Source organism: Lacerta agilis, chromosome 1 (genome assembly GCF_009819535.1).
Source record: "Lacerta agilis isolate rLacAgi1 chromosome 1, rLacAgi1.pri, whole genome shotgun sequence".
NCBI classification, from domain to species: Eukaryota; Metazoa; Chordata; class Lepidosauria; order Squamata; family Lacertidae; genus Lacerta; species Lacerta agilis.
Genome location: NC_046312.1, coordinates 56,269,032 through 56,282,404, shown reverse-complemented (window position 1 = coordinate 56,282,404; position 13,373 = coordinate 56,269,032). Strand labels below are relative to the sequence as shown.

Below are 13,373 nucleotides of genomic sequence, written 5' to 3'. Positions count from 1 at the left end.
ACTGAGTCCCTCACCACACGTGATCACTTTGACACAGCAAAAGCAATCAATGCATAAAAATACTTTTCTTTCCATGAACAGCTCATTCAGATCTGAATCTAACTGTGTGGGAAGGCAAAAATTAATGAAAGCTGTGCGACTAGTTACAAAGGATGACAAGAACTAAATTCATTAGAGATAAACCAAGCCAAAAGGATGTCAGAAAGTTGCTGTTTTTTTGAAATCTCTGCTTCTACAACCCCACAAATGTATTTATTTTTAATTAAAACCAGCAAATGTGCTATGAAAAAAATGTGATAGTATGGTGTCTAACTGGCAGAAGTGAGAATCAAAACAGGAGGACCTACAGGAGCCATGGAACTGAGTGCAATGGACATGTCAAATGATTTGGGGGGGGGGAGAGCAGAAATTGCAAAAAGAGCTGGACATCATACTTTATTGTGAAAGGAGAAACACCAATAGGTTTCAAACCAAAAAGAAACTGGCACAGTATTGTTCAGGCAGAAGGGCATTTCTGAAGGGCAGGAAAACAATTCATGAATACAAAAGGATGAATGTTATTCCCATGCCCCATAAATAAAGATACTGTAATAATTTTAGAAATAATTTCAGTAAGACCAGAGCTTACACACACACACACATATATATTTTAAAAAATTAGCATTTCCCCCCTTTCCTTATTCTCTCCCCTTTCTTCCTTCCTCTTTGAAATATATAGTCCCTTTAATAATGTACATTTACTTGGGGCTGCTCTCGGGCACCAAACTTACAATCTACACTCTTGCATATCAAAAACTATAGCAACCAACTGATGCTTTAATTTAGTGGTACTCTTGGGGAGTCAAGGCATTTGGGGTGTTTCAGTACCAGCCCATCTCTATTTATAACAAAGGTATGTGAGGCAAGCGCAGCCATTCTTATCTGTCCAGTAGCTGTTTCAAGGCTCTTTCTATGTTCATTCTGTGACCAACTCTAGTCACTCCAAGGTCTATCAAGTCTTCCTTCTGAAGGTTTGGTAAGTGAGTGCCATCTATTTCATTATCCATAAAGGTCTCTTTATGTTCACCTAAGTTTAAACTCTCCAACCAATCTGCCACATCTGGCTTGGTCCACAGGTGGACAGGCTTAGTTGTAAAAGGCTTATTTGATATTGGCTGTTGCAAGATTGAGGGAGAAGGAGACCTGCTGCGCCCTGTGTTCAAAGCGAAGAGGTCCCCCGAAGGAGGCTGGCTGGGTAGGCTAAAAACATCAGAAAGTGTTGGAGAAGGAGATGCAACTGGAGCAGCAGCAGTCAGAGGAGCTGGCATGATGTCCTTACTTATTTCTGTTGGTGAAACCACTGGGCTTGGAGCATGTCTTGCTCCTGGTGTCCTACTATCATAGTCTGGGGATCTGCTCTGCAGTGTGATTGGCTGGCTAGTCCCAGGCCGGACAGTAAAAGTGATGGTTGAACTTCGAGTACCTGAGACAGTGCTCATGACTTCTGTGCCCCTGAAATAAACAAATAAAAATGAACAGGAAATATTCAGACTATCCACGTATTAAAAATGCAAATCAGCTCATTGCTAACTTATGACATGATTACGTATTAAAGGTACCGGTATATATAAAGAGATACCATACGACTTTATGAAAACAATAGTGGCAGAAAACTATGAGCAAGCTTTACAAATATTTTAAAAGGCAAAGGCAATCTCAAATATGCTGCTAAAAATTAACTCTTAGCCATGGAATCATTGCCCCAAAGAGCATTATGGTAGCAGAAGGTGTTTAAGTTTGGTGAATCTCACGAGAGAGTTCCAAAACTGGACAAAACAACCAGGGATGCTTCTGTGTGTCGTTGTTCTAATTGGTTGCACAGATGATACACTAAGGAAAGTACATCTAAGAGATCACAGCAGGGTACAGAAGTGGAGGCAGTTCCCAAGTTAAGTTATATGCTGAAATCAGTCTTGCTCTGAAGATCTGCCTCCCTGTTTTAATGTTATGATCGGGGCTGGCTCTAGATACATCAAAGAAGCGTTTCGGTTTAAAGCGTTGTAAATTTAAACAGGGAAAACAGGTAGAGAAAAATGGGACTCCACATTGCCCTCTGGTGGCACAATGTTATATACACATACAACGCATATAAATCACATTTTCTTTACCAGTGTAGCTGAGTCCTGGGACTAAGTAAATGAATGATGTATGGACTATAGATTTTTATTCATCCTTACTTTTGGCATTTCTGATGCATCCTGTTTTATTAATATACAAAATAATGCATTTTTATTGTTTTAAAGGCTAAAAATAAGGAAGAACAGCCCCTGTTTTTATGTGTCAAAGCAAGATTCTATTACAGATTCAGCTCATTTGAAGGCTCTTTTTAACCTGGGGAAATCTGAAGATAGTAACACTGCTAGCCTCCCACATTCAAAGGAAGAAAGTTTATCATTCAGGTAGGGAGTCTCTGATCTCTGACAATTACATGAATCTAGCCTTGAGGTCATGAAGCATAAATAATTGGTAACTAAAACAAAACTGAAATAATAGGTTGCAGTAAACTTGGCAAAGAGGACTTCTAGCTACAACTGTAATTGGGGCATCAAGATGGAGCAACAGATCCAAGAAAGTCTTAGCAATGCAAGCCTGACTAATCAGAGGTGATATAACAGGCTAGTGTCCACTCCAAGTCACAGCACATGCACATTTTCAATATCTCAGACTTGCTTTTATTCAGCTTCTATCTGCTCAGCTGCATTCATTGCCCCTCCTTCCACAACTCCCAATCCATCTTTAATCTGTTTTTTTATTTGAGTGAGAATTGTGCCTTTCTGGTGCTTTTTAAGATTGTTGTGTGAATAACTTTTAAGTATAAAAATATAGGCTTGGATCTAAATAGGTACTTCAGGTATGTAAAGTCAGATTTTTACTTTCTCCCTTCATACAGCAGAGACACATATCACATTACAAACTACTTCTGAATGCCCCTTCGTTTTCAAAATACGTTTGCCATGCAATGGGTAAAAAAACACAAGCACAAACTCTCTTGAATATGTAAAACAAGTTGCATAGTTCTTGGGATTTGGGCCATAATCTGTGCATTTTAAATTATCAACACAGAGTTGATTAGTTGTATTCTAACATTATTTTCAGTTAAAAACAAAGTCAACTTCTACACCAAATGATGAATGAGACCTCAGGTGTCAACAGCCTTGGTCACAGTTTATCTCTTCCAGACAAACCATGTGTGGTAAACCATATAATTCTTTGCTAACAGATCATACTTTGTCTGGAATGAGATAAAGTTTGGCTTAGCATTATGCAGGTCAATGGATGGAAACAAGTCTTGCCTGCCCCAGGTTTGCATGCTTCCCCCTTCCCTCTCTGGTGTGCTCATAAAAGGCAGTTCAGAAGTTCATTTGTGGCACAACCTACATAGTAGTAGTACAACTAATGTATGGGACACCAGAAATGTCAAATTCTTATACAGAGAAGCAGAAGGAGAGATTTAAAGTGCAGTATGGGTGGGCTAGTATTAATAGCTCTCTGTATGGATAAAGGGAATCAAACAGTGAATCTTCCCAACACGGCATTAAAGAATTAGCAAGAATGCAAAAAAAAAAAAAAATGTTATTTGTAACTAAAGAAAAGGTTTTCTAAGGTCAGTATTCAATTTCTGCAGAAATCACTGTAAAAATAATTTAAAAATTAATGTGGATTCTAGAATGTTGATGCTTAGAGTTTGTCCACACTTCCGATTTCCTCATCACTTTCCCCTGGGAAAACCCACGGTTTAATGCTGAATTGGAACAAGTGGCAATTGGGCTTTCTGGAGATTACCATGTGTTCCAGTTCAGCAGTAAACCGTTTGTTTTTCCAGGGCAAGAGAAAAACCTCTGGGACCTGTGCTTTCTAGGCATGGGACAAGCAGAATTGTGGACAAGCCTTCAGTCTCTAACATCTTGTTTTATATTCTTAGCAGATTGTTATCTCAGAGAATAAAAAGACTAAGGAGATGGGTCAAAATGTGCACGGAACATGCAGGCTCCTTTCTGTGCATTGCTTCTGGCCTTATCACATACCAAACTGCACGTCTATAGTGACAACATGCCTTTGGTGGCATGCTAATGAACAGGCCAATGGGGACTGGGGTTGGTTTGTACCACATTCTCTGGCACAAAGAAAAACATGTCTCAGACTTTAAAATGTACCCCGAGGAGACTTTGCCTATGAAGCAGTTTAGGTGAATAGGATGGAGAAGACAAATGAATGGAAGAAGACAACTCGGAAGTATTTAATGCTGCACTTTCCACTGCCAAGTTGGAAACATCTGTTAAGTTTAAAAAGTAGCTTCTCTCTTTGACAGAAGTGCTGCAGGAGAAACATCAAATATGAATCACCAGCGCTTAAAATTCCCACCATGTCTAAATAGTTTCTTTGAATTTGTGTTAATTATTTTACAATCACGGTGAGAGAAACATTCGTCAAAGGTTATTGATGTGCAATTCAAACACAAAGGACCTGAAAATTTATCCAAAAGAGTGATTTATTAAAAAAATATAATAACTTTAAATGACATCCAGACTAAAGCTGTGCATTTTATTTAACATAGAGCAGTTAGGGATTTTAAAAAATCTTTCAGAAATAATAAAATACTAAATTGAACTATTTAAAATATTGATTGTCAGAAGCGGGGAAAGAGTTTATTCTAGAAATATCAAACACATCCACATCCATAGCTGTGAGAAATAAAGTATCTGTTAGCAACTTCGGACTATACCCTTTTCTGTAAATTGTCAATAAGCGGTTATTAGACTAGAGACAATTTTTTCCAACCAGATTTACTTTTCTAATATGGCTTTTTATATTGTCAGGAATATATATATATGAAAAGCTGGCTCTATTAGGAATAAGCATACAGTGATATTTTGTTGCGAATATTCACTTCCTTTGATTTACTCTGATTGCAATACACATTATGTTGTCTTAGATTATTTCACAATATGTAATTACTGTGTCACATCACTGAATTTTCCCAGGAAAAGCAGTCTGTAGGCATGAATTCCTATTAAGTTATTTTGAGTCATTTTAATAGGATTTAAATATAGTACTACATTTAAAACAAATGTAGCAGTAGGACTGGGTGATATATCAATATGCCCAAAACCAGTTTAAAATCCATATAGTGATATCAGTTTCATAATTTTTGACCTGGCAATGTATTGTGAATCACAATGTGTGTGTTTGTGTGTGTGTTTGTGTGTGTGTGTGTGTGTGTGTGCGCGCGCGCGTGCATGCTATGAAAAAATCACAGTATGGGAAAAACTGTGAAGCCAGCCATAGCTCCATCCTTATTTCAGACATTGAGATATATCAGTATATTGTGATGTTTAGCTGGTGATATATCACGATGTTGAAAACCAGACATTGCCCAGCCCTAACTAGCAGAAAGCTTCAATACACAAGGTGTTTTTTTCCCAGCTACAAAGAACTACATGGACTCAAGAGTTATTTATATGCCAAACTGTTGCCCAAACATCAGTTCTCATGAATTCAATGGAATTTGCTCTTTAGCAAGTGAACTAAGGACCACAGGATGTGGAGCCAAACTGTACATGATGTTCATCTTCATTTTAATATGCATTTTAAATAATTCAAATAATAGCCACCTGGTGTGGAGCTTATAATGATCAAGATTGCAGCAGTCGGGGAGGGAGGGGGAGAGTGAGAGATTAAATCATTATTTCCCTGCTGGAGTCATGACCAAAATAATTCATTTGAAGTGGCTGTTTGCATTGGGAGGAAATCCTGAATTTGTGTTGAAGGTCTCTTCCCCCAACCTCTGCAATCAGTCCCCTTTCAAGTGGCTGTCATTTTGCAGTAAAAATGTGCACACAGTCAAATCCAGACATCTGGCTGCTCTGGCTAACTGATTTTTTTTGGGGGGGGGGAACAAAACTGATTTAGAAACTTGGAGACTTAAAAATTATCACAACAAATGTTCCTACCATAGAATTCCTTTCCAACATGTTGAAATTATTGATCTGAACCACATGGGGAGCAAATTATAAGGAGGCTTCACCATGTGAAAATGACAGGGAAAGTCACATCAAAGTGACCCCCCCCCCACTATTATTAATGTTATTTAGTAAATTTGTATACCGCCCTTCATCTGAAGATGAAGGCAGGGCAGGTCACAACAGAACAACACAAAATGTGAATACAAAATACATAATAAAACAAAGAACAAATCAATACCCCCCTCCCATAAACACATTTAAGAGGCTGTAGAATGTTAATCAGCCGAATCCCTGACTGAAGAGAAATGTTTTTGCCTGGAGCCTAAAGATATGTAATGAAGGAACCACACAAGCCTCCTTGGAGAGAGCATTACACAAACAGGGAGCCACCACAGTAAAGGCCCATTTCACTGAGGAGGTACATGAAGAACCTCAGGTTATGACTGCAGGGTCAGGGGAGGTTTATACGGGGAGAAGCTGTCACTGACGTATTGCAGTCCTGAGCCATTTAGGACTTTATAGGTCAAAACCGGCACCTTGTTTTGGGCCTGGAAACTAAGCCACCTGTGCATTTGGGCAAGGATCAGTGTAATAGGCTCAAGCTGTCTTGCTCTGGCGAACAACCTGGATGACGAATTCTGCACCTGCTGAAGTTTCCAAACAGTCTTTAGTGGCAGCCCTACGTATAATGTGTTGCAGTAATCTAACCTAGAGGTTACCAGAGCATAGACAACAGACGTTAGGCTATCCTGTCCAGATAGGTGTGCAGCTGGGCCAGAAGCTGAAGCTGATGGAAGGCACTCCACACCACTGAGACCACCCGAGACCGCTCTTTCAGAGGGAGTGTAACCCCATCAAGAGCAGGCAACCTCCCATTCGTCCGATCCAGGGACCATCCACTAACAGTGCCTCTGCTTATCTGGATTGAGCCTCAGTTTATTGGCTATCATCCAGTCAATAACTGAGGCAAGACATCACTCCAGCACATCCACTGCCACACCTGCAGATGCAAAGGAGAAGTAGAGCTATGTGTCACCAGCATATTGTTGACGACATACTCCAAAACTCTGTATCTCCACTCAGGGGTTTCATGTAGATGTTAAACAGCATAGGGGATAAAATTGAACCCCAAGGAACTCTACATTGGACAGAAGAGCAAACCCTGGCATCACTCTCTGGAAATGACCATCCAAATAAGACCAGAAATACCTCAAAGCGGTGCCATGCGTCCCTAAGTTGAACAACCACTCCAGAAGGATACCATGGTTGATGGTATCAAAAGCCACTGAGAAGTTGATAATTGACTGGAACACATTTCTTTCCTGACAGAGGTCATTGTCGGAATACGCTGCGTGGATCCGTCAAAAGATCCGCGGTTGTTCATTTATTTTAATGGGTTTTTGAGAACTACTTTTAGTATCTTTACGCGTGAAAGCAAAAATGAAAGTAAGAATGAATAGTTGGTTTACCAATAAGATTAATCCGCCTTTAATTTGTAGTTCCGGCAACATTTGAAGTTATCAATGAACGTTAAATCTGCTTCCCGCCTTTTTGGAGGGCAGCAACAGTGGTTTTATTGGTTGAGGCATCGATCGTGATGTCACATCTGTTCCCTAATAAAAGGCTGAGGCTCCCCGCTTAGGCACGTTTTATTCTTTTGGGAACTTTTACTTTCAGTTCAGGTCAAGTTTAGTTTAAGGGATTTTGGGAGCGGGCTGGTTGGGTTGGATGGGTTTTGCTTTTAGTTAGGTTTAGTTCGCGGAAGATATTCGGTTTAGCTTTAGTTAGGCTTTTAGGTTTAGCCTAGGGCTAGAATTGCGGAAGATATTTGGTTTAGATTTAGATTAATTTAGTATCGCGGAAGAATTGGCGCGCAGGGACTTAGAGCTCAGGGAAACTTAGCTTAGGGCCAGAAGACGAACCTATGCGGGTTTTGCCAAAGCCACAAAAGAAAGATTCGGTGTCTGTCGTCATTTGGGGAAAAGGGGGTAAAGGTTTTAAGAATTTTAATTTCAACGCAATGTCCTTGGTTTGGTTTTCATGGTTCAGATTCAGGGCATCCATTAGTTTTCGAGGCATCCATTAGTTTTCGAGGCATTATTTTAGTTAGAAGGCATTCAAGAACTCACACACCTTCGGAGTCATTTTCCGTCTTACTCAGCTTCCTTCAGATTGTGAGACTTGGCCGGCGCCCGTGCTCATAAGCACGTGGAACGCTGGCCGCTTTCCCCCGCTACTGGTACCTCGTGCATGGGCAGCCTAAGTTTGTGCACGAGGAGCTCCAGCACCCGAACCCCGACAGGTCATAATATAGTTTCTGTTCCAAAACTGGGCTGAAATGCTGACTGAAATAGATCGAGAAAAGCAGTTTCCTCCAAGAGTGCCTGGAACCCTGATCATCTCGCAGAAGAAGTAGCTGCAGTATAGGCTTCTGGGTTCTGGTGAGATCTTGGTGGAAGCTGGTTGCTACCACTTCTCTGGGAGGGGAACCTGGAAGCCAATGCTGCAGACATGTAATCTGGTAAACCATGCAACCCCAGCTTTGGCGGGAGGTGGGGAGATGGAGTCAGCAGATGCCACCACTAACACAAATTCCAATCTATGTATCTCTTAAATGAATAGCAGTTCTATTACATTCTGAAGTATAGGTTAGCAAACCTATGCCCCTTTGATAGTCTTCAACCCAGCATATTCTCCATTCCTCCAGAAGTGACACTCAAACTTCTATCTTGCCACTATTGTTGCTAGGCCCCATCTGAAGTTTTCATTGGCTCTTGTTTTCTTAAATAAATAAATAAATAAATAAATTATTTGTACCCCACCCATCTGGCTGAGTTTCCCCAGTCACTCTGGGCGGCTCCCAATCGAGTATTAAAACAATACAGCATTAAATATTAAAAACTTCCCTAAACAGGGCTGCCTTCAGATGCCTTCTGGCGGTTCCCTCATTGCGAGAAGTAAGGTTACAGGGAACCAGACAGAGGGCCTTCTCGGTAGTGGTGCCCACCCTGTGGAACACCCTTCCACCAGATGTCAAGGAAATAAGCAGATATCCTATTTTTCACTGAATTGAAATTTCAGCCATCATGACATCGGAAAACGGCCAAGTAAACAGCTATTTTCATGGAGGAGGGTCAAGATATTAACTGATATGCATGGAATTTCATATATAGCTATATAATCCCTAGTGTAGTAAGATAAGACCTTTGGAGCAGGCATTTTTTTTAAAAAAATGTTTGTTTTATGAACTGCCCTAGTAGGGCAATAATTGTTCCTTGATAATTTGTCACCCACTCCATGATGGCACCTGGGGTGCCCCTGTACCTAGCTCTCCTTCTACAGCATAAGTCAGGAGTGACATAAGCTATGTGAAGTTTCTTCAGAGACCACTTTTGCCACATTTCTGTCATCTTTGCACCTTTCCTCATTCTCCACTTACTTTACTTTCAATATTCTCCTCCTCAGAGCCTTCCTTTGGATTCCTTGCCTCTAAATTTTCTGTCCATTAACGTCTCTATAACCTCGGACCTCTTTTCACTCCTATGTCTGCCCCTGTGCAACTTCTTACTCCCAACCAAACTGACCCTCTCCCTTTCCCTCACAGAAATTGAACTGAAAACTTACAGCAACCTGAACAATAACTTAATAGTTCATGCCAATAGTTCATCCCACCATGCTAGGCAGTGGAGGTTGGTCCATTGGGGTTAATGGGCATTGCCTCACCAACCTCATTCTGCTCTCAGCCACTCACACCTGTTTGACTTCCAACTTTTAACCAGTTAGGGGATGGCTCTGCCAATCACTGGCTCTGGCTCTATCTACTGTTGGTCACCTGGCCTTCTGCCCTATCATTCCCAATGGGCACCAGCCATCACTAACATTACGTAAGAGGCTTTACTGCCACAAGTACAATGCAATATAGATTAAGCATTTGACTGTGCCATTGATTTCAGCAAGGCTTAGACATGGCTGACTTTAGCTGAATTTTATCCTTTGGCTCAATTCCTCATATTTTATTTTTTATTTTTTTAACTACACACTTTCACCAACTCTAGAGTTGGAGTACTATGAGTAATAGTGAAATTTATGTAAGAAAGGGTCCAATGTTGAAGACCTATGGTGAATTTTAAAGAATGGCTACCACTTCTGGATAGGCGAAATATCTAATCCAAGCTACGAATGAAAAACGAACAAAAAGTAACTAATGTGAACCAATGCATGGATTAAAAAAAAAAGAAACAAACCCCAAATAAACCCCCTTTGGTCATCACTTACTTCATGGCACTTCAGCATGCCCCTCTTCTGTTAACAGCAGTCATGAGAGCAAATAAAATGACAAAATGGAATGACTGAGACACTGTAGAGTTACAAAGCAAAAGCATCTGCAAAATTGGCCGACAAACAGTTAACAAGATGAAGTGAAAGTAAAGGATGTAATAAAGTCCAGCTTTTTTATTATTAAAAAAAACACCTCTCTGATTGTTGGGTTATTTATGAAACTCTAAGGTTATGAAGTTCAAAGGTGAGCAATTCAAAATCTGCCAATGCATATACTCATCTTCTTGTTTTACTTTTCACTTACCTGTCTGGGGCAAAATTGTGTTGACACTGAAACATTTACAACTCTGTATATTAATGCATGGCAATGAAACCTTTGAATACCTCATGGGTTCAGGAAGGACTGAGGACATATAATATAGCAAAAAAAATATCACTAGTGTATAAAAGAGTGTCAGGAGAACAGAATCTTCCCTGAATAAGATATTAAGTCAACAGTTTCAGGCTGGCAACCCTGCAACTATTGTTAAATCTCAGTAACACGGCCGTTAGACCAGTAACATCATTATGGATTAAAATAAACCTCCAGGATAACAGATGCTGGTTCCAGCCTAAATTGTTCAAGATGCTCCCCCACCTTTCTTTCCCTCTTCACAGTTACCTCCTTTACTCTATTGATACAGTAATTATTCAGTGGATACTTGATCATTATGTTTTCATACAACTATTTGTTTCAGAGGTAGATTAACCTGCTTATGTACTGTACTTGCTAATGTATTTACCTGCATATTTATGAGTGGGTGGTGGTGGTGGTGGGGAGTACAGAGTTTATAATAAAAGTTGGGGAGAAGGAGTTAAAACAGTTGCTCTCTGATAATCAACAGGCTTTTGCAAGGTCTTTATAATTTGGTTTTTGTAAGATTAATTTAACAAAGATTATGTGGCAAGGACACCCAAACAAATGTGTATTTGAAATGCACAGTAGTTGAAATATTTTTTCCCCTCCAAAGGGTGAAAAACTCGTTTGGAAACATCCAAACTCTTAAGACTGGTATGGAAGTAGGCTTGTTATCTCTTTTCAAGTGTAAGTGTCTGTGTGTGTGTGTGTGTGTGAGAGAGAGAGAGAGAGAGAGAGAGAGGAATTAAGAGCACTCTTAATTTTGCCCTTCGTACACTTGCCTGGAGCAAGAAGCAATTGCTGAATGTGTGAATTGCTGGGTGTGTGTATGTGTGCATGTAAATTAGTGAGAGCACCATCCCAAAGCAATTTTCAAGGCTTTATACGCTCTCAGAAAACCCCGGTTCTATAGCTGGTGGTGCCTTCTAATGCACACATGCATGGGCATAGCCAGGACTTTTTTGGGGGGGGACACAACTGATGCGACTGGTCAGCTAGTTAAGTAATTCTGTTGTTTTACTGCCCCACTTGGCTACACCCATGCCTAAATCAATACCATAAAATAGGGCTGCCATATATCCAATTTTAAAAATCTGGTGATTTTTTTTTTGGGGGGGGGGAGCTCAACAACATTCAGAGTGTCCTGGTTTTTACTTCTTGACATATGGCAAACCTAAATAAAAGTCAATAAGGAAAAAATCCTTCAATTATTCAAATATGAGTATATGGAAGTATGCAGATTTTTATTTCTAGCACTTACAAACTATAGCAATGCGGAAAAAATAAACAGTTTTCTGGGAAATCTGAATCTGAATGATACTATAAGCTTTAAAATTGACAATGACATAGTCATTATAGAATGGCATTCTTTTTCTTTAAACTACCTTAATTCTGTCTAGTTTAATTCATATATTTTAGCTATGTTATATCTGTTATACCCCATTAGGGAAATCTGATTAAAATGTGAGTGTACTGGCACCATAGGAAAGACTCACACTGATACAATTACTGTGAAGTACCTTAACATTTAAGCTAGTTTATAATTGGGACTTCCACTGCCAGCTGAGTGGACACATTTTTAATAAGTATGCAGCACAGGAATAAATTACCTTAATTTGCTTATTAAAATTAAATGAATCTTCATACTAAACTGAAAGTTGCAAAGTTAATCAACAGAAAACAACAAACTATGTATGGACTACAAATATGTATCATGGGAAAGAGTCTGCATAAGGAAAAAGGGAAAACAAAACATATAACTACACAAAAACTCCAGTATACTGATAAGACTGCTACATTCCCTTACTGAAAGCCACAACCGTCATGGCAAATTTGGCTGCCAACTCTACATACTCTTTCCAATATTATAATTTCCAAATACTGCTAACACACACTGAAGACACATACACCATACTGTTCACATCTCTACAACAAGCAGAAAGCTATTTTGATTATTACTTAAACTTAATGATTTAGCAAGCTCTTGTGGATATGACTCTCTGTGCCTTTGGATTTTCCTCACTCTGTGACCTAAGCCAAGAACAGAAAGAGTAAATCCTGTTGTGTTTTAGCTCCCTCCATTGAAGCTAACAGAAACCATCATTTTTTTGGAATTCCATGTGCACCTCTGAGTGTCAACAGACCCCTGGAACAGGGAGGACATTGTAATTTATAGAGTAACAGAAACTTAGCAGTACTTTTCATATGACAGGTTTGGTTCAGATTTGGCCTTTCCTGAACAGAAGGGCTTCTTCCATATGATATGGAAAGGACTGAGATCCAGGGAAGATTTCTACTGGAACTGGAAGAAATGGCTGAGGCCCTTTTTATGATTCCACCCCACTTCTTCCCGCAGCCACATCACTGTTCTGGAAGGCCCACAAATCTTCTGGAGCATATTTTCAAGAGGAAGGGGGAAATCAGCAAAAAAAACGTGTCCTTCCTACACCTAAAAGTTATGTTTTATAAAAAGGCAGGAGTGAAATAAATAAACTTTACAAAGAAAATAAAAAAATAAAAAAATCCTTCCAGTAGCACCTTAGAGACCAACTAAGTATGAGCTTTCGTGTGCATGCACACTTCTTCAGACACACCAAAGCTCATACCAAGAACAAACTTAGTTGGTCTCTAAGGTGCTACTGGAAGGAATTTTATTTTTTATTTTTTATTTTGTTTTGACTATGGCAGACCAACAC

At 39.7% G+C, this 13,373-nt stretch overlaps 1 protein-coding gene across 10 annotated transcripts in view; it reads right to left on the bottom strand.

Moving 5' to 3' along the window:
- Nucleotides 1–420: 420 nt before the first annotated feature.
- Nucleotides 421–13,373, bottom strand: part of SHANK2 (SH3 and multiple ankyrin repeat domains 2) — a 315,835-nt gene continuing 302,882 nt past the window's right edge. For 9 of the 10 annotated variants that reach the window (XM_033150235.1, XM_033150297.1, XM_033150242.1 and 6 more), the window contains one exon: nt 421–1,491. In XM_033150235.1, coding sequence (XP_033006126.1) covers nt 918–1,491 — 574 coding nt within the window. In that variant the 3' untranslated portion in view covers nt 421–917. Of the gene's footprint in view, nt 1,492–10,277; nt 10,305–13,373 lie in introns of all 10 variants that reach the window. The other variant, XM_033150287.1, reaches the window with a different exon arrangement.